The 19,907-nt window shown below is 41.6% G+C and overlaps 1 protein-coding gene across 2 annotated transcripts in view; it reads right to left on the bottom strand.

Annotated features, from left to right (window-relative positions):
• ZRANB3 (zinc finger RANBP2-type containing 3) overlaps window positions 1–19,907 on the bottom strand; it is a 117,691-nt gene that overhangs the window by 74,420 nt on the left and 23,364 nt on the right. For both annotated transcript variants that reach the window (XM_030579986.1, XM_030579985.1), the window contains exon 3: window positions 1,219–1,237. In XM_030579986.1, the coding sequence (XP_030435846.1) occupies window positions 1,219–1,237 (19 nt within the window). The remainder of the gene's footprint in view (window positions 1–1,218; window positions 1,238–19,907) is intronic.

The raw sequence follows: 19,907 nt of genomic DNA, 5'->3' as shown, positions 1-19,907 counted from the left end.
CTTCAGTATATTTGAGTGTAAGTCAAATATAATGTGAAACCTCTTCTGGAAGAGAAACACTGATTGGTAAAGATAAATTTCACACCGTTGTAGGAGTCCTGACCCAAAAAAAAGTTGTAGAGGGGTTGCAGGATTATTGTAGAGCGTGGGGGGCTCACTCACTATTGGCAGGGAAGCTCTAGGGGCCTAAAAATATCACTCAGAGAAGCCTACTGGGCCCCCAACCCTTGGAGAGCCCAAGGGATATTAAATCTAACTGTAAGCCTCAGCATCTCTATCACTTGATCACTCCATGCTGTTACCCGGGCCCTCACCCTAGGCTGGAGAACCCTAGCAGCCCTATTCCCCACCTTGATTCAGTGCCCACATTTGTTAATCTTTCATTCTGCAAAATGCAATTTCCCCCCATATCTTCTCCACAGCTGTTAATATTAGGGTAAGCAATCCTCTATTTATTGGGTGGGGAGAGCTAATTTACAGGTAGGCAAGATAGGCACTTAAAGTTATATTTTAGAAATTTGAAGAAACTAAAATAATAAATATAATGATGTGTACCTGAGTAAGACAGTCAATGAGTTATGCTCCTAGCTCCACAAATGACTTAGCAAGCTATACTGAGAAACAAAAAAATTCTTCCTTGACTCTATCTGGTACTTTGAAGATATAGTATGCAAGTGACATGATTGGTTACATAGCATAGTCAAAGGCACCATGCTGTAATATACAAGAATTTACATTTCCCTAAGAAGTCAAAGAATCATTGTTTCATTCTCTGAGAAGTATTACTTTATTAAGTACACATTGCATATATTCATATTTGCAACTATTTGTTTAAAACAGGTGTCACTTTGGTTTAAGATTGCTATTTTTAAGCCACAAATAAACAAACAATCTACACAGCGACAGAATTGCTTAAAAACTACTGCATAAGTAAAGTTAATATTTTAAGGATTTTTCAGGAGAGGAGCTACATCCACAATAAGCAATTAAAATTGATCTTTAAAAACAAGTTGTTCAAATTTGCTTTTAAACCAGGCAGTCACAACTCCAACTTTCACTTCCTTACTTAGACAGCTTCATTGAATCTAATGAGCATTATAATAATGATGCCTCTCTCATTCTTAGCCTACCCCTTTCCCTCCCCACAAAAAGAGAGATTGTTAACGAGGTTAAAAGTAATAGAAGTGATATTAGATAGGAAGATGGAAAATAACTTACCTCATCAGCTATCATACACCTAGATGCAAAAAAAGGAAATGTAACAGTAAATACAACAGATAAAATAATTAAAATTGCATTTATCTACAGATTTATTTTAATAATTAAAAAACAGACTAATGGCTTGATAGATTAAGAACAAAAGCTACTTTTATTGTCACCTATATTATGATTGAAACCCACCAGAAAGAGAATGAATACTGTAATAAATACGACCAGAATGTTAACTCTTCTAAAAACATATTTATCAAATATATTTATGCTAGAGTTTAGAACAAGACACTAAATCAGGTACAGTCTAGCATTACATTAAATGTGATATCCATCTACATGTTCAATAGAAGCTTTGTATCTTCAATTTTAGTGTCTTTTACAGAGGATGAAGCAATGTTCTCCACCCCTTCAGCTATATATTATTTATCTAGCTGTCAGAAAAATCAGATAGCTGTGAATAGGAGTAACTACTTGTTCTGAAGGTTCCTCCAGCCACTTTTACAGTAGAAACAGAAGCTGACTTCCACTTTCATCTTCCACAAACAAATAATATCTTTATACATGTTATAACATATATCAACTTGAATGTTTCCATTTCAGAATTTATCTGTCTAGTGTTATTCGCAGTAAGACCAGTACTAGCTTCAAGAGCGCAGTTAGAAATAATATATTCTACAATATTTGTTCAGAATATATGCATGTTGTTGCAATCCCAGGTTGTGTGTGATAGTACATAGCAATTTCAGATTTTGAGACATACAGTAAAAATAATGAATGATAAAATTACAGCTATTTCACATTGCTCTCAATTTACACATTAGCCAATGCCCTTACCTGCCTCTACCCATCATGTTTGACAGAGATGTCTGATGTTAGTTACTTCACTAAATTGATTGTTCGCTTATAATATTAAGCAATATGCTACTATTAGGACTGTTTCAGAGTGGTAGCTGTGTTACAAAAACAATGAGGAGTCCTTGTGGCGTCTTAGAGACTAACAAATTTATTTGGGCATATAAGCATTCGTGGGCTAAAACCCATTTCATTCAGATTCATAGAGTGAAAAATACAGTAAGCAGTATATATATTACAGCATATGAAAAGATGGGAGTTGCCTTATATGAAGTGGGGGGGTCAGTGCTAATGAGGCCAATTCAATCAAGGTGGAAGTGACCTATTCTGAACAGTTGACAAGAAGGGGTATCAACAGAGGGAAAATTACTTTTTGTAGTGCTAACGAGGCCAATTCAATCAAGGTGGATATAGCCCATTCCCAACAGTTGACAAGAAGGTGAGAGAAAGGGAAAATTACTTTTTGTAGTCACCCAGCCACTCCCAGTCTTTATTCAGGCCTAATTTGATGGTGTCCAGTTTGCAAATTAATTCCAGTTCTGCAGTTTCTCATTGAAGTCTGTTTTTGAAGTTTTTCGTTGAAGAATTGCCACTTTTAAGTCTGTTACTGAGTGCCCAGGGAGACTGAAGTGCTCTCCTACTGGTTTTTGAATGTCACAATTCTTGAGGTCTGTGTGTCACTCTGAAACCTAGAATGTCTGCTGAGTCAGTGTGAAGCAACAGAAATAGCTACAACCATGGCTGAGAGTTCTTATTAATTGGAATATCACCAGGTTCAATCTTCACTGGAATTTGTGGTCTTTTACCATTCAATTTCTAAGTTCTCAGCCATTTTCAACTTTTTTACACTTTCTGAATTACACCGGTGGGACAAGTATGGGCTTTCAGCTTGTACATGTGTAACGATCAGGAGACTCTCTACACAAAGGAGAAGAGACAAAACTCTTTCTCTCCCACAGAAGCACTGGAGGTGGTGGAACTTTAGATTTATCAAAACACCTCCTCACTTTAGATCAGTCTGGAAGATGAAGCCCCCAAATAGGCTCTGCAGCAGCATCCTGGCATAAATCTCAGCATACTCTGACTTCCTAGCAGCTATTAGAATTAAGAATGTAAAATATTAAGCAGTTAAACGGTTACTCAGTAAGCATTAGTCTTACTGTTAACTCACCCTAACTGTTAACCCTCAGCACCATGCTGGCCGGCCAAGCAGCCCCAGCCCCTCACCCTTTAATCAGTTAACTGGTTAAACGACATTTTTAATTGCTTAAATGGTTACATTTTTAAACAATATTTACATCCTTAATTAGGATTGATAAATTAGTTGCACCTGGACCTCAATGGTGGGGCCTCTGACCTTTGGGCTTTTATTATCTGACAATTAGATTTGGTTGTCCAGCTAACATGTAGTTAGTAAATTTTTCAGGCACGGTGTTTAATTTTAGGTTTTTAAAAGTGAACTGAACCATACCCCGCAGAAATTCCAAGTAGCATGCTAATGATACTCACATGGGCCATTGGCAGAGCTGGAACCTAGCATCAAGCTACTCCCTAAACCCCCTTTGCCCCACCTGTTTTTCCCTCTGCATTTTAACTGTGCAATTACTGGAAAATATCCCTTCTCCATGGTGCCTGGTTGAACACTGAAGGCACAGGAGAGAGAGAGAGAGAGACTGCCTGCTCTCAGGTCTGGTGCCTGATTCCAGTCTGGCTCAAAGCAGCAATTGCAGGGAAAGTTTTGTACAGCATCTTGCAGCCCCAGCCTCTAGCATGCCCAATGGGGACGGACTCTTTGAGGAATTTAACTGCCAATCTCTAGCCAGTCTGTACTGAGCATGTGTAAACTGTGATTTTTTTCAAAGGCTTATAATTGAGCCAAATTGGTCAGATTTTCATGGCAATGGCAAAAGGCATATAATCTCTGATGCAAAGGCTACTCATCTGTAAAATGTAAGCCTCTGTTCCAACTCATGGAGGTGCTAGAGATTTCCAAAGAAAACATTGCCCCTTTTTTTTTTTTACCATGAGGAAAACATATTTTTCCCCTAGCCTTGCTCTCAGAAATGGCTAAAACCATGTTGGATGAAAACCTGCCCCCTCCCCCCTGCCCCGTACCCCTCATTCTCAAAAATCAATCAGCTTGAAGACGACACCCCATCTGGAAAATTTCAGCCCAAATAGTTAAAGGTTGTCAGAGTTGTATGTAATTGAAAGCAATTGTATAATGGGAACTGTTGGGTAACATTAATGGGTGTTGCTGTTAACCCTGCTTACAATGCGCACACACACAAAACTTGTTGATAGATTATAACCCAAAGTTTCAATTCAGTTGCAGGTTCCATTTCTCATAAATGATCTTTTCCAGTAACTGATGCCTAAACACTAGTAAATGCGTGTCTAACAGCTGATATCGAGTATTTTAAAAGTTTACATTTTCTAAGGAAGTCTCCCATATTACTCCACTCTCTCGATTTGGAACTCAGGAGTATTCATTAAGAGGGTACTAATTCTATATGAAGATGTGTATCCACTAAGGCTGCCAACTCTGACTGAAGCTATTTCGGGAGATATATATTTTTTTCCAACATGACGTAATGTCATTTTCTTAAAATATTCTATTAAAACCTTCTTTTCAATAGTCACCGGGAGATCAATGCCAATTCCGGGAGACTTCAGGCCAATGTTGGAGGATTGGCAACCCTAGTATCCACACTATTTTTTTATTTTTGTGTTTCATATTTGGATGAAATATTCAGGCTTGTCTACACAATATTGGCAAAGTGCATTAGAGCACTTTACAAATCACACCTCTCTAAGAGCCCCACGTAAACTCTGTTGACATGCTTTAAAATGGTGCTTAGTTTGTGTTAAAGGCCAGCAGGGTCTATATGGGGTAGTTAGAGCCCTTCCAAATCACACCCCACTAATGCACTTTGCCAGTTCAGAGAAGCCCTCAGAGGATTTTTTAATATCCTCATGTGCACATACCATAAGCAATCTTGAGACTCAGAATGAATGTTGAATGCACTAGTGAGAAATATGCACATTCTATACTATGGTATTGAAACTCTTTTTAAAAGGCAAACCTAGTCTTAAAAATAAGAAAGGTCAGGTAAAAATAAGAAAGGTATTCCTTGGGGGCACTGGCATCTTTCCTCCATAGAAGCACATTCTTTCTGCACATGAAACAGTCACTTTTCTACCTTTAAATGATTAATGATGCTGGCAGTCCCACTGACTTAAAGGTTTCCATAATGGACAATAGGATGCACCCTGCCAATGCAGAATTCAGCTCTATTACTTTTCTTAGAACCATCAACAGAAACAGATTTACTCATACATGTATTGTCTAAGCAGTGCTTAAAGATTTTTCATGTTGAGCAAACAATATACCAGTCATAGCTTTGGAAAAAATTGGATTTTAATTACTGGACATGTCTACGGGCCTTAAAGATTTTTCATTTTATACGTTAAATACAGAGTAACAAAAATTGAGGATAGAAGAGAATCTTCTAATAGAAGTTCAGTGTCTGGCCAATAGTGTATTTAATATGCACTTAGAAAGCATGTTTATTTGCTGGTCAACTAATACACAGTTCTATCTTAATGTTACAATCAGTTCAGTTTTCACTCACTTAAAAATTAGTGATTAATGTTGTCCATGTCATTGATTGTTAATTGCCTGGACTGAAATGTATGTAGTTTGACCATAGGATTTATAAAGTAAATCTTCATTTTAATGACTTCTTTCCAAAATTGCTTCTGTACATTAATCATCCATTTATAAGACAAGTACACACATTCTAATTAATTCTCATGCTTCGGCAGTCTCTGTCTAGCAACTCTGATTTTTTTTTATACCGACTACATAGATTCAGAAAATGAGCAAAACAATAGCAATTAGTTACAGAACAAATGTGCATTCTGAAACAACTAGCCATTTTAAATCTCTGAACAATATATTGCATCTATCTAGCATATTTCATTGTAGAAGATATCAAAACTTTATAACCCATACACCCATTTATGCTGACAAGTGCAGGCAAGTAATCTTACAATACTCCACAGTACAGTAGATACTATATTATAAATGTGAGGGTAATTAAATTTTAGTAATGCAGTGTTAATAATACAAGGCCTCCATATAGCATATTTAATAGTACGGTATGAGACACTGGTAGGAACCACAGGTTTCTGGAGCACATGTTCCTTAATTCCATATTCTCCAATGTAGGGTTTGTATAACCTATCATACAGACCTCGCACAGAATCCTGCTGCAAATGTTTGTGATTTTACAGTGACATCTTCCTATTTTGTTAAAGCTCTCTCTCTGTCTGCAGTTCCCATTGTTCAAATCTCTTTATGTCACGTAATTTGGTTTTGTCCTCCGTGTTTGCGCTGGCAATCCACTTTTGGAGTCATCTGCATATTTGAACAAAGACGCCAAAAAAATCACGAACCTAGTGAGTGCTTGCTGTCCTTCTCTAAACCCTGAGTGCTGTATTAGGCTACAATTAACAGGATGCATCACTGCTTGAATATGAAGAGGTGCAGATCTACATGTCACCAGTAGGTTGCTGATTTTGAAAACTACAGAAGAACCTCAGAGTTATGAACACCAGAGTTACGAACTGACTAGTCAACCACACACCTGATTTGGAACCAAAAGTATGAAATCAGGCAGCAGGAGAGACAATTTTTTTTAAAAAGCAAATACAGTTCAGTAATATGTTAAATGTAAACTATTAAAAAAATAAAGGGAAAGTTTAAAAAAAGATTTGACAAGGTAAGGAAACTGTTTCTGTGCTTGTTTCATTTAAATTAAGATAGTTAAAAGCGCCATTTTTCTTCTGCATAGTAAAGTTTCAAAGCTCTTATTAAGTCAATGTTCAGATGTAAACTTTTTGAAAGAACAACCATAACATTTTGTTCAGAGTTATGAACATTTCAGAGTTTTGAACAACCTCCATTCCTGAGGGTGTTTGTAACTCTGTGATTCTACTGCAGTCTGAAAACTGCTGATTCAGACTCAAGCATAAACTGAAGTTTTGATATGACACTTCAGATGAGATCCTGAAAGAGAGGTGAAAATAGATAACCATGTATTATGAGAAATCTAATTTTCTAGCACTGAACTAATAAAAGATTGGGAATAGAATATACTTTGATTAGATTACAGCTAAAAATAATTTAAAGTAGGGGTTCTCACCTTTTTTCTTTCTGAGGTCCTCCTCAACATGCTATAAAAACTCCATGGCCCACATGTGCCACAACTGTTTTTTCTGCATATAAAAGCCAGGGCTGGCATTAGGGGGTAGCAAACAGGGCAAATGCCTGGGGCCCCACACCACAGAGGGCCCCCATGAAGCTACATTGCTCAAGCTTTGAGTCAACCCCGGATGACAATGTCATCCGGGTCTCAGAGCTTTAGACCCATGCAGCAGGGCTTTGGCTTTCCGCTCTGGGCCCCAGCGAGTCTAATGCTGGCCCTGCTTGGTGGACCCCCTGAAGCCTGCTTGCAGCTCCCCTGGTTGAGAACCACTAATTTAAAGGATTCAACCCCAATACACTGTTCATTGTTCCACAATCAGAATTTTCCATTTGTGCACAGCTAATATAGCATCAACAGATTAAGATCTCTAGGTCTGAGAACTGATTTTGTCCAGTAGAGTCTGGGACAAGGAAAGTGAAGCCATGCCGTTGAAGTCATGTATTCCATTGCTGTGAAAGAAAGTACTGAATGTTTTGAACTGCAGTTCCTCCAATTTATGATCACTTGGAATGATATTGAAAAATATAGCCACTCACCTGTCATTGTAGCCTGAACATATAGAATTCATGAGACACACAAATCATAGCTTTATGACTTAAAGACCTCTATTTAGTATTACACACTCTTTTTAAAGGGAAATCTCTTTTAAGCTAAAAGCTTTCACTTCAGTATCTCCTATATTAATGTATTCAGACTAGCTGCCAACACTAGAATAAAAATTTTATGCTGTCTAAGTAGGAGAAAGAGATCTTCAGATACAAGTGAAGGTACAAATCTGTATTTCTAGTTCACATATTTTGACTGCAAGAAGACAGACTTCTTGTTCTTTGAAGTTCAATTAGTCATTTCCTCTCCACTGGTAGTTACTCAATTCAGGCTTCATCATTCATATTCCATCTGTTCATATGACACCTTAGTAATAACTATATCCAAGAATGCAAATACAAGCTATGAGACACTCAGTTTCATACCCTGTTATAGGATCAGCCCACATGGCCAAAAAAGTTTCAGGAAAGCAGGAAGAACAGTATTAGATGTCTTGGACACATCTTCTTTAGCAATCCAGTCCAACCGTTCTGAGAACTTTATGGTCAATGATAAATAACTTCCGTGTCTTTTAAGAAAAAAGGAAGATTTTTTTAATTATTATTTTAAAGGCTGAATCTGCTTTCATAGAGATTCAGTGACTAGTGCTGGAATCTCTGTGCACGTGTCTGAGAAGTTGGCTGTTATTTCAACAACAAGCATTAGAATCTCACTCCAACCTACTGCACATGCTGGTGTACCATTGTAATGGTAGGATAAACAACGGCTCCATACACAGTGATGTCACTCAGAAATTCAGTTCATAAAAGAAGGCATGCAGAGTGATGTGAAGGACAACAGTGTTATTTTTGTTTAATGTGTTTACTTTAGAATAATAAAGCAAAGTCTGAAGTCCACTACTAAAATACAGACACCAAAAGTTAAAAAGGAAGATTTGCCTGATCAGGTAGCATGGCAAGTGTACATGCATGTGGGCAAAAGAGTGAGGTGCACCAGGACATTGATGTCTCAAGTGCATACATAGGTTCTATAACTAAGACTAATCTTTCTCCTCACAAATTCATTTAAATGTTTCCTTGACTTAAGGTTTCACTAAGCCCCATCACTGTGCTTTTGAAACTTTGCTCTAAATACATCTGACAATACAGTTTAAGGCAGGGGTCCCCAATGTGGTACCAAATGCGCCCGCATCCTGGCCAGCAGTCAAGCATCTGCCGAAATGCTGCCGAAACTGGGTGGCATTTTGGCTGCGATGCCTCTCGATGACGCTGCTTGCCGCTGACAAACGACGTCATCGAGAGGTGCCACCGCCAACATTCCGCTGAAATTCGGCGACATTTGGCAGATGCTCGACCGCTGCCATGGTCCTTCGTCTGACGCTCGTTCAGACAAAAAGGTTGGGGACCACTGGTTTAAGGGGTCATACTAAACCACATGGACCAGCACCCTTACTGGCCCATGAAACCAGATAATCCAAGATTATCTTGCAATACTAAAGATGTCTCTTGAGAGCTTTGAAAATGTCATGCTTTCTTGACAACTAGAGAGAGATTACTCCCCCCCAGCATAGGCATCTGGTGTCCCTTTTCATAGTATCATTCTTAGATTCCAAGATCCTAAGGCAGGAACCTTGTCTACTTCCATGGTCTGTAGGACGCACTAGCAGATTACAAGTGCTTAAATATTTCTGATTATATGGTTTCTTAGGAGAAGACAGACACCCTCTAAAATAAGGACAGTCCTGTGAATGGCTCATCAACCTACAAAGGACTAAAACAGAGGACTTTACACTGAGCATGGAATCATGAGTTTTCCCCTATCCAAGTGGAAGAATTCCACACAATTTACAAAATATACCTTTCATCAGTTTATCTGCAGAAGTGACTGAGGACTTGTCTTCACTGCATTGTGCACAGGAACTAGAACTCAAGTTTTGCCCCAACCCAACTTTCATCCACACACAAAAATCTCTAGCATAAGTTCAGTGATGTTGAAAGCTCAAGCTAGCTGGCCTGTCAGGGGATACAGTTGTAGCTTGAGGACCGCTGATATAATGTAGTAGGGATCCAGTAATTCTCTACCTGCTAATCCAATCATTTTGTGCTCCTTGAGTGTCATTTCAGAGAGTGGTTGCTGTCATACAAGCAAGGCCTGCTTGAGTGGAGTAAGTCATGTGTACTAACTGTTGAAACACTAAGAAAAGTTGCACATTTTTGGCTGTGCTGGCCTGTGTAGGGAGACTACATTTCAAAAGAGAGATGGCCCAACTTTTCACGGACAGAGTACACAACACTATTTGTAAAGTTTAGAGCTCTGGGAGTTCCTTTGAGAAGAAAGAACAGGGGAAATGGGAAGGTAGGAAGACACACAGAAAAGAGAGAAATGTTCACATTAAAATAATAAAGCCCTAAAATGAAAAGTTTCATTTGCAGTGGAAATCAGAGTACATACATTTATTAAAATTAAGATGTCCATATTTAAGAATTACCCCTGACATACAAGCATGCTATAGTGATCCGGCAGGTTAACAGTAAGCTCCTACAGAAGGGGTGGGCAAACTATAGCCCATGGACTGCATCCAGCCCATCAGACATTTTAATCTGGCCCTTGAGCTCCTGCTGGGGAGTGTGGTCGGGGGCTTTCCCTGCTCCGCGCATGCCGTGGCTGTGTGCAGCTCCCAAAAGCAGCAGCATGTCCCTCCTCCAGCTCCTATGCATAGGGGCACCCAGGAGGCTCCACTTGCTGCCCCCTGCCCCAAGCGCTGCCACCGCAGCTCTCATTAGCTGGGAACCGCAACCAACGGTAGCTATAGAGGTGGCATCTATGGACGGTGCAGTGCACAAAACTGCCTGGCCATGCTTCCACATAGGAGCTGTTGAGGGGGACATGCCACTGCTTCATAGAGCTGCTTGAGGGGAGTACTGCCCAGAGCCTGCATCCCTGCCTCCTTCCCACACCCCAACCCCCTGCCCTGATCCTCCTCCCAACCTCCAAACCCCTCAGTCCCAGCCTGGAGCACTTTCAACCTCTCATCCCCAGCCCTAGCCCAGAGCCCTCACTCCCGCCCCCCACCCCTCTGCCCCAACCCAGAGCCCCCTCTTGCACCCTGAACTCCTCATTTCTGGCCACCAAGAGCCCTCACCTCCAGCTGGAGCCCTTACCCCCCTCCTGCACCCCAACCCCAATTTTGTGAGCATTCATGGCCCGCCATACAATTTCCATACCCAGATATGGCCCTCAGGGCAAAAAGTTTGCCCACTCCTGTCCTACAGCCCTATTGCATTATAATATAGCTCAGTGGGGAAGGAAATGAGAATTCTGTGCTCATATTTTCTTTGTATATGTAAGAGAGCAGTCTATCCCTTTAGAAACAGTTGTAGTCCAGCGTTAGCCAGTCCTGTTCCAAGACTCTGAGCCTGTAAGACCAAGCATTCTGGGTGTTGAATTCCCCTAGAAGCATCATGTGACCAAGCTGAAGCAAGCCCTGATGGGAAATGGAAAGAGGGAAAGTCAGTTGACAGTCATGTGACAAGGCTATAGGATAAAAGGCAAGCACGTAGCTCAATCTGAAGAGCCAAGAAGGTGTGAGGCATTCCAGGATTTAGGCAATTCCCCGTTGTCATAACCAGATACTTAAGGGTTAATGTCTCTTTTACCTGTAAAGGGTTAACAAACAGGGAACCAAACACATGACCAGGGGACCAATCAGGAGACAAGATACTTTCAAATCTCGGTGGAGGGAAGCCTTCGTTTGTGTTTTTTGGGTTTTGCTTTGTTCTCTCTGGGTCCTGGAAGGGACTGGACGTGCAACCAGGTTTCTTGCCAATCTCCCTGCTACAGTCTCTTATATATTCAGAATAGTGAGTAATTTAGTAAGAAAGGCGGTTATAGTCTTTTGATTGTTTCTGTATTTGCAAATGTGTAGTTTGCTGGAAATATTTTAAATTGTATCTTGCTGCGGGGGAGGCTTCTTTCTAGTTTCTATAAGCTGACAGACCCTGTAACTTTTAACCATCTAAATTGCAGAGATAAACTTTTACCTTTTTTTCTTTCTTTTTATTAAAAGTTTTGCTTTTAAGACCTGTCTGATTTTTTCCCCTTGTTGAGGCTCAAGGGAATTGAGTCTATACTTAACAGGGAGGGAGGGGAGAAGGGGGAATCCCTTTGTTTTAGATTCACGGAGCTTGAATCTGTTTTGCCCCTGGGTGAGGGAGAAAGTGGGGGGGAAGGGACATTCCTCTCTGTTTTAAGATTCAAGGAGTTTGAATCACGGTAATCTTCCAGGGTAACCCAGGGAGGGAAATCCTAGGAAAGGCAACGGTGAGGAAAGGGGTTTACTTTCCTTGTGTTAAGATCCAGGGGGTCTGGGTCTTGGGGGTCCCCAAGGAAGGTTTTGGGGTGACCAGAGTGTATCAGGCACTGGAATTCCTGATTGTGGCAGCTTATCAGATCTAAGCTGGTAATTAAGCTTAGGGGAATTCATGCTAGAACCCATATTTTGGACGCTAAGGTTCAGAATTGGGAATTATATTATGACACCTGTGAGGACTGACCTGCACAGAGCAGGAAGTGCTGGCAGGCTGTCCAAACACTGAATCCTCTGAGAACTGGATTGGGCTTTGTAATAACCTTAGTCCCAGATCTGGACCTTAGCGTCCAAAATATGGGGGTTAGCATGAAAACCTCCAAGCTTAGCTACCAGCTTGGACCTGGTACTTGCTGCCACCACCCAAAAAATTAGAGTGTTTTGGGGCACTCTGGTCCCCCTGAAAAACCTTCCCTGGGGACCCCAAGACCCAAATCCCTTGAGTCTCACAACAAAGGGAAATAATCCTTTTTCCCTTCCCCCCTCCAGGTGCTCCTGGAGAGATACACAGACACAAGCTCTGTGAATCCAAACAGAGTGACTCCCCCTCTCTGTTCCCAATCCTGGAAACAAAAAGAACTTTCCTATTCCCCCAGAGGGAATGCAAAATCAGGCTAGTAAATCCAACACACACACAGATCTCCCCGATCTCTTCCTCCCACCAATTCCCTGGTGAGTACAGATTCAATTTCCCTGAAGTAAAGAAAAACTCCAACAGGTCTTAAAAGAAAGCTTTATATAAAAAGAAAGAAAAATACATACAAATGGTCTCTCTGTATTAAGATGACACAACACAGGGCAATTGCTTAAAAGAATATTGAATAAACAGCCTTATTCAAAAAGAATACAAATTAAAGCACTCCAGCACTTATATTCATGCAAATACCAAAGAAAAGAAACCATATAACTTACTATCTGATCTCTTTGTCCTTACACTTAGAAACAGAAGATTAGAAAACAGAACTACTTCTCCAAAGCTCAGAGAAAGCAGGCAGCCAGAAAAACAAAGACTCAGACACAAACTTCCCTCCACCCAAAGTTGAAAAAATCCGGTTTCCTGATTGGTCCTCTGGTCAGGTGCTTCAGGTGAAAGAGACATTAACCCTTAGCTATCTGTTTATGACGCTTGGAATTAACCAAGCAAGTGGGAGGAAAAGGGAAGGAATCTACAACCTAGCTCTGCAACCTCAGTGGCAGAAAAGGCCTGAGTACGAAAAGGTAGAGGGAGTTATTTCTGAAGTGTTGCTAATCAGGGAAGCAACTGCTGGTACTCAAGAGGGCAAAGCCAACATTTTATGTTAAAGAACAAGAATGTCTTACTACAGCAGACGCCAAAAAGGCAATGATATTTTGAAACTCCTGGGCATGTGAGAGTTAACTAGAGACCCAGTAAACACATTGCAACACTGGACTGTACCCTACAACAGTATACATCAAATGTACTCTCATAAATGTGAACACTTTGAAAACAGATTGGGTGGCAAAGATACCACATATCATCTGCAGAGGTTAGTAGGTAGTTACAGGAATTTCATAAGAGAAGTTTTAAGAGCAACACACCTACAGAAATACTGTTAACAGTAGCTATCTTGATTTAAAGCACTCTGGCCTGTTAACATTATGCCTTAAATACACCTGAGTCTTTTCCTTTTTTTCCCCCTTAAATAGAGCAGTTTCTGTGTTTGGAACCACACAATGTCTGTCCCTTCAGATTTACAATCAAAATCAGACAATATAATACAACCTGTATCTAGTTAACTGTTCACTTTATCATATTATAAGCATACGAATAATCATATGGTGTAGACGTGTGGTCCATCTAGCCCAGTATTCTATCTGACAGTGGCTAGTTCCTCATAGATCAGGGGATATTGCGAGAATCCCCATAATATACAACTTCAGAGTAACATACTTATAAAGGAAGTTTCTTTTTAAACCTAGACAGTTAGCTTCGGTCCCCTTCATAAATAAACGTTTATAGCCATTATCAAGTTTTAAACTAATGTAGCTATTTATACAACCAAATTAAGCTTCTGATTAATTTTAGTAAGTTATTTACTGATTTTTTTTTTTAAGTCAAGAACTACATGCAACTTTGGGAAAACAGAAGCCCTATACTGGTATGTATATTTCTGAAAGGCAGGTGAAGCAAAAGCACTTTAACAAGTTCTAGTAGTAAAGTGATTTTTCACCAAGGTTATGAAAAAAATAATAAAGTTTTCTTCAATAAACACAAGCCTTATGCAATCTGTTGGAAACATACTTTACAGAGGAAGCTCATATGTTGCCTTCACTAGTGTGAGTGTCCTGATATTCTTGGGATTCTCACCCACTCATGTGAGTCAGTTTTATATAACACTACAACATATAATTTGCCTCCTACTTACAAGTCAACACTTTAGTACTAATATCTTACCCAGGGTTATTTAAAGTATGTGAACTGAATATATTTTTATACAGAAGTGCGCAAACAGCCATTACATTTGTGTGTCAGTAATCACAGTATGCAGTCATAAAACTATAACTAAGTGAGATGACTTCTTTGCACAAATAATCTGGGCTACTCTACCAAAAATATAGTCCCAAAGGATTTAAATTAGGCACTGTTTGCTCTTGATTTACATTAGGTATTTTTAAAAGTGAATTTAGCACACATCGGATGTTCCAACTTAGCAGCACTAGAGACATGCCACTTATTCACAGAACAGATACAGCACAGATAGTGATTATGTAAGATCCTACACTGACTCTCCAAAGTTCCTCAACTTCGGTCTGGAGAGACAGCCTCCACAGCCTCATGTGTTAGTTAAAATATGATCATCATCTAATATTCTAAAAGCCTAGTGCAGACAAGGCAGCATACACTAACGTACTAAACTGGTCAAGCTGAAGCCTAGGCTTAGCATATGACAAAGTCTACACTAGGTTTTAGAATATGTTAGCTAACAACACATCTTTAAATCTTACTCAAGATAAGCTTTAATAGCAAGAGTCAATAGTTCATTCCCTACACCCATTCAATCCGTGGCTTCTGAGACTATGTAGTTCACCAACTAGGGTAATTTTTAGGGTTAACCAACTAGGGTTACAATTACACACAATATATTTACATGGGGCGGGGAGGTATAGCTCAGCGGTTTGAGCATTGGCCTGCTAAACCCAGAGTTGTGAGTTCAATCCTAGATGGGGCCACTTAGGGATCTGGGGCAAAATCAGTTCTTGGTCCTACTAGTGAAGGCAGGGGGCTGGACTCAATGACCTTTCAAGGACCCTTCCAGTTCTAGGAGATAGGATATCTCCATTAACTATTAAATTAAGTACTTCATGGTATAGCCACCTACTACACTTCCATTTAGTAAGTAAAAGCATATACATTAATGTCTAGCTAATATTAATTGCATATGCTTGTCTTAAATGAAAGTTCAGCAATGTGGTTTAAAAACACTGTATATTGACCAAGCCAGTACATGCTAAGAAAAATTAAAACAGAAAACTATAGCTATCTCACAGCTACAAGGAAAGATGTATTGAATTCTACTTCTTGGGGGACAAAGTGAATGCAATGATAAAGAAAAGTTTTCTAGCTTTCATAGTGACACTTGAGAAGCACTTTGAATTAAATGGTGTAGTTGGCACTAATCAAGAGGATTTCTTTTTGAAAACCCAGACTAGGGCAGGTGGTCTAATTTTCAGACACAAGACTGATTTCCAGCAACATACAACTGTTCAAATAAATGCCAGGAAACTACACAAAAAAGTAAAACATGTACATTTGTGTTCCCTCTTAAGGTGTGCACGTGCACCACCGCTCAAGAGGCCATCAAGGGCCACACACCTGATTAGTACAGGTGTGCACACAACACACAGGGGCGTAGCCACAGTTGGGCCCAGTCGTGGGAACCGGTTGTTAAATTTAGAAGCCCTTTTAGAACTGGTTGTCCCAGTTCTAAAAGGGTTTTTAAATTTAACAAAATCTCTGACAGCTCCCTGCCCTGCTCCCGGCCCCAGCTCACCTAGTTCCGCCTCCTCCCCTGACGCTCCCCCCAGCTTCTCTTCCCCCTCCCCTTCTTCCCGCCAATCAACTGATTCATGGGAAGCAGAGCTTCCTGCAGGTGAGCTGGAGCGGGACACAAGGAGGACTCCAGGCGCCATACGGCCTGGCCCAGTTCCAGCTGCTGCCTGGCCCCAGCCCCGGCCCCAATTCTGGCTGTGTAGTGCTGCCCGGCTCCGGCCCAGCCCCGACCCTGGGCCTGGCCATGGCGGGGCTAAGAGGCTGGGGTTGGTTGGGGGAGTTGGATCGGGCAGAGGTTCTGGGGGGACGGTGGGGATGGAGAAGGGGGGAGTTGGGTAGGCGCCGCGTGGGAGTTCCAAGGGTCTGTCGGGGTGGTGGTGGATGGAGTCGGGGCAGTCAGGGGACAGGAAGCAGGGCAAGTTGGGCAGAGGGTGGGGTCCTGGGAGGCAGTTAGGGTTGGGGGTCTCGGGAAGGAGTGGTCAGGGGACAAGGAGTGGGGGTGGTTATGAGTTGCTGTTTCTGAGGGGGGCAGTTGGGGGCAGGACATGGGTGGGGGATGTACTCACTGGGCAGTTCCCTACTGGGTCTTCGGTGGCGGGTCCTTCAGCCGCCGGAGCCGTGCCACCTAAGACCTGGTAGGGAATCGGTTCCAAAGATTTTGGCAGCTGATCACTGGGTGGGCCTGGAGGATGTGTAGGGTGAGGAGGGGAAATAGGGGGTAGGTGGCGGGCAGTGATGGGGGAGCTTAGGGCATTCAGGGCTGCGGCGGGGAAAGAGGCCTCTTTCTCCCCATCCCATCCCCCGGTGGGGAGGCCTCTTTCCCCTCTCCCCAGCCCCGGGGCCTACACCCACCTACACCTACAGGTCTCCTCCTCCTACAGACAATAAAATTAAAACAAAGTGTTCTGCCAACCTGTCCATGGGGGAACAAAATAGTAGCATGTCTCTTATGCATGACAATAGGAAAAGCAATGTTAACTAATGACGGTAAATCACAGACTGACAGTTTTCATGATAGCTACTATTAATCATGTAGTGAGGTACTTTGTACACCTTATTAGATAGCAATTAACCACTGACATTTTCAGATCACACAATACATTCGGATGCAATTTAATTTTAGACTGGAGAGGAGGGGAGGGGAGAGAAGAGAACAGGGAAATCAAATACACTTTTTTCAAAGGAAGGATATATAATAATTGTGTTAGGAGGAAGTTACCATTTTAGTTCTCTCATACCAATCCAGTCAGTGGCAATAACAAAACAGAATAGTAGACAGAAGAACCAAATACAATCCCCATCCTAAAATAAAGCCATTTGCTGCTTTTCCTTCCACCCAGAGTTGTTTTGGCCCCACAGGGCATTTCTACACTGCACAGTAAGCCTAGGCTCTAATTCACATTTGCACCAAAGCCTAACGTCCATCCACACACAGGTCAGACTTGAATCAGCAAGCACTCAGGACCCAGGACACTTCTAGCGGTGGTGGTGGGGTGATGAGAGCCTGAGTCCAACTGTGACATAGGGCCAAGGCCTGTTACGTTGCACTGTGAACACAGCTCAAGCTGCAGACCTGAGTCAGGTGGTCAGAATAATGCAGAATGCGTGCGCCAGCATGGTTGTGAGATCCAGGTCTAGCAACTGCAAGCCTAGGATTACAGTGCAGTGTGGATGCTCAAGCGCAGGCTTGGACACAAAGCCCAGGTCCCACAGATGCAGGTTTATAATGCATTGCAAACATACTATTATTACCTCCTCCTCTCAGACACTCTGTACTATGGAATCACTGAATAAGAGGAAGAAGAGGTGCTCCCAAGCCACTCTCTACCCCAGACTATCAGCTGCTGACTTCATTAGAGCTTAGGCCCTCACTGAGCAGGTTGGCCTCCTCCCTCCCCTGTATCCTGTTGGTCTCATAGTTTGGAGAAAGGCAAAGTCTGAAGCTATACCTCCTTTTTCAAAGTTCCCTTATGTGAAAACTGAAATTAAGCCCTTGCTCAGCTTGTTCAACTCATCCTTCTCACTTCCATCAAACTTTCTGGGACACTGATAGAGCTACGAACTGTTCCCTGTCCCAAGCATTCTGACTAGTGACTGGCCAGAGTGCTGACAAAACCCCAGAGCAAAGAGACAAGAATCAGTTCTTCATAAAATGCACAATGAAGATATACCTTTAAAAAGCTGAAATATTTAAAAAATTTTGTACGGGGCTGGAAGACCCTACAAGTCTTTCAAGCTTGATGACAGCTCACTGCCTTGAGAATAGGGCTTTGGAGGACACCACGTTGTTGAATTTCTTTAAAATCAAACTGATTTCTGTGATTAAAAGTGAATCCTAGTTTGACTAAATAAACAAACCAAAATTAGACATCCTAATGTGATTCACAGAGACAGAGTTTGTGTATACATATGCTTTGCTTCCTGGCCAAGAATATATCAATGCATCCAAGCTATAAGCAAAAATCAAATGGGTTCTTATCCATAGACACACTTACCCCATAGATGCAGTTGATCCAGATCTCTTGTGTTCATTCTGTTGAGAAAGAATCTTTAGAAACCCTTACAAACCCTTACAAATAGCAGACCTAGTCCTACATGTGGAATTCCCACTTAAGTCAATGGGAATACTTGCACACTTTCTCTGTGTAGACTGGACCTGCTACTGAGTTTCCTTACTTAGCAAGATCAGCCAGGTACACTAATATTTTTGTAATCAGAGAGTACCTCAATGTTAACCTCTCACGCTCCCTTCTTTGTTGGGGATGAAAAACAGGAAGTTCTCATTTTCTGTAGCGCTCATTTAGTTTAAGATCCTGTCTATACTTGCAGCAATGTTGGAGCACTTACTTACAACAACTTTGTTGTGTTCCAACCATCATATAGCACAGTTAAAATACTTGAGACAATGTGGTCTACTGCATAGAGCAGTGGGTTGGGAGACTAGTTTCTATTCTCTTCTCTGCCACTGGCTTGATGCGTAACCTCAGGCAAGTCATTTAGCTTCTCTGGGTATGTCTAAACTCAAATAAAAGACCGGCAGCATGGCCACAGCTGGTCCAGGATAACTGACTTGGGCTCATGGGGCTATACAATTGTAATGTAGATATTCAGGGTTGGATTGGAGCCCAGGCTCTGGGGTCCCAGAGCTCGGGGTCCAGCCCAAGCCTGAACATCTAATCTACAATCTACAGCCTGCAAACAAGCACAAGTCAGCTGACCTGGACCAGCCTTGGGTGTTTAACTGCTGTGTACTTTTCTCTCACTATGCATTTGTACAGTGTCTATCACAATCTGGTTCCAATCTCAGTTGGGATCTCTGGATGTTTCTACAAAATACAGTAAGCCATACATCTACGTGAGACAGCAAGCACTTCAAAGCAAGGAATCTGCCAGCAAACAGAGCAACTCAGGGTATGGCTACACTTGAAATTTCAAAGCGCTGCTGCAGGAGCGCTGCTGCGGCAGCGCTTTGAAGTGTGAGTGTAGTTGGAGCGCCAGCGCTGGGAGAGAGCTCTCCCAGCGCTGCACGTAAACCACATCCCTTACGGGTGTAGCTTGCAGCGCTGGGAGCTGCACTCCCAGCGCTGCAGCACTGATTACACTGAGGCTTTACAGCGCTGTATCTTGCAGCACTCAGGGGAGTGTT

The sequence above is a fragment of the Gopherus evgoodei genome, chromosome 11 (genome assembly GCF_007399415.2).
Source record: "Gopherus evgoodei ecotype Sinaloan lineage chromosome 11, rGopEvg1_v1.p, whole genome shotgun sequence".
Taxonomy (NCBI): Eukaryota; Metazoa; Chordata; order Testudines; family Testudinidae; genus Gopherus; species Gopherus evgoodei.
The sequence above is the reverse complement of the archived record's forward strand: the minus strand, read 5'-3'. Positions and strand labels throughout refer to the sequence as shown.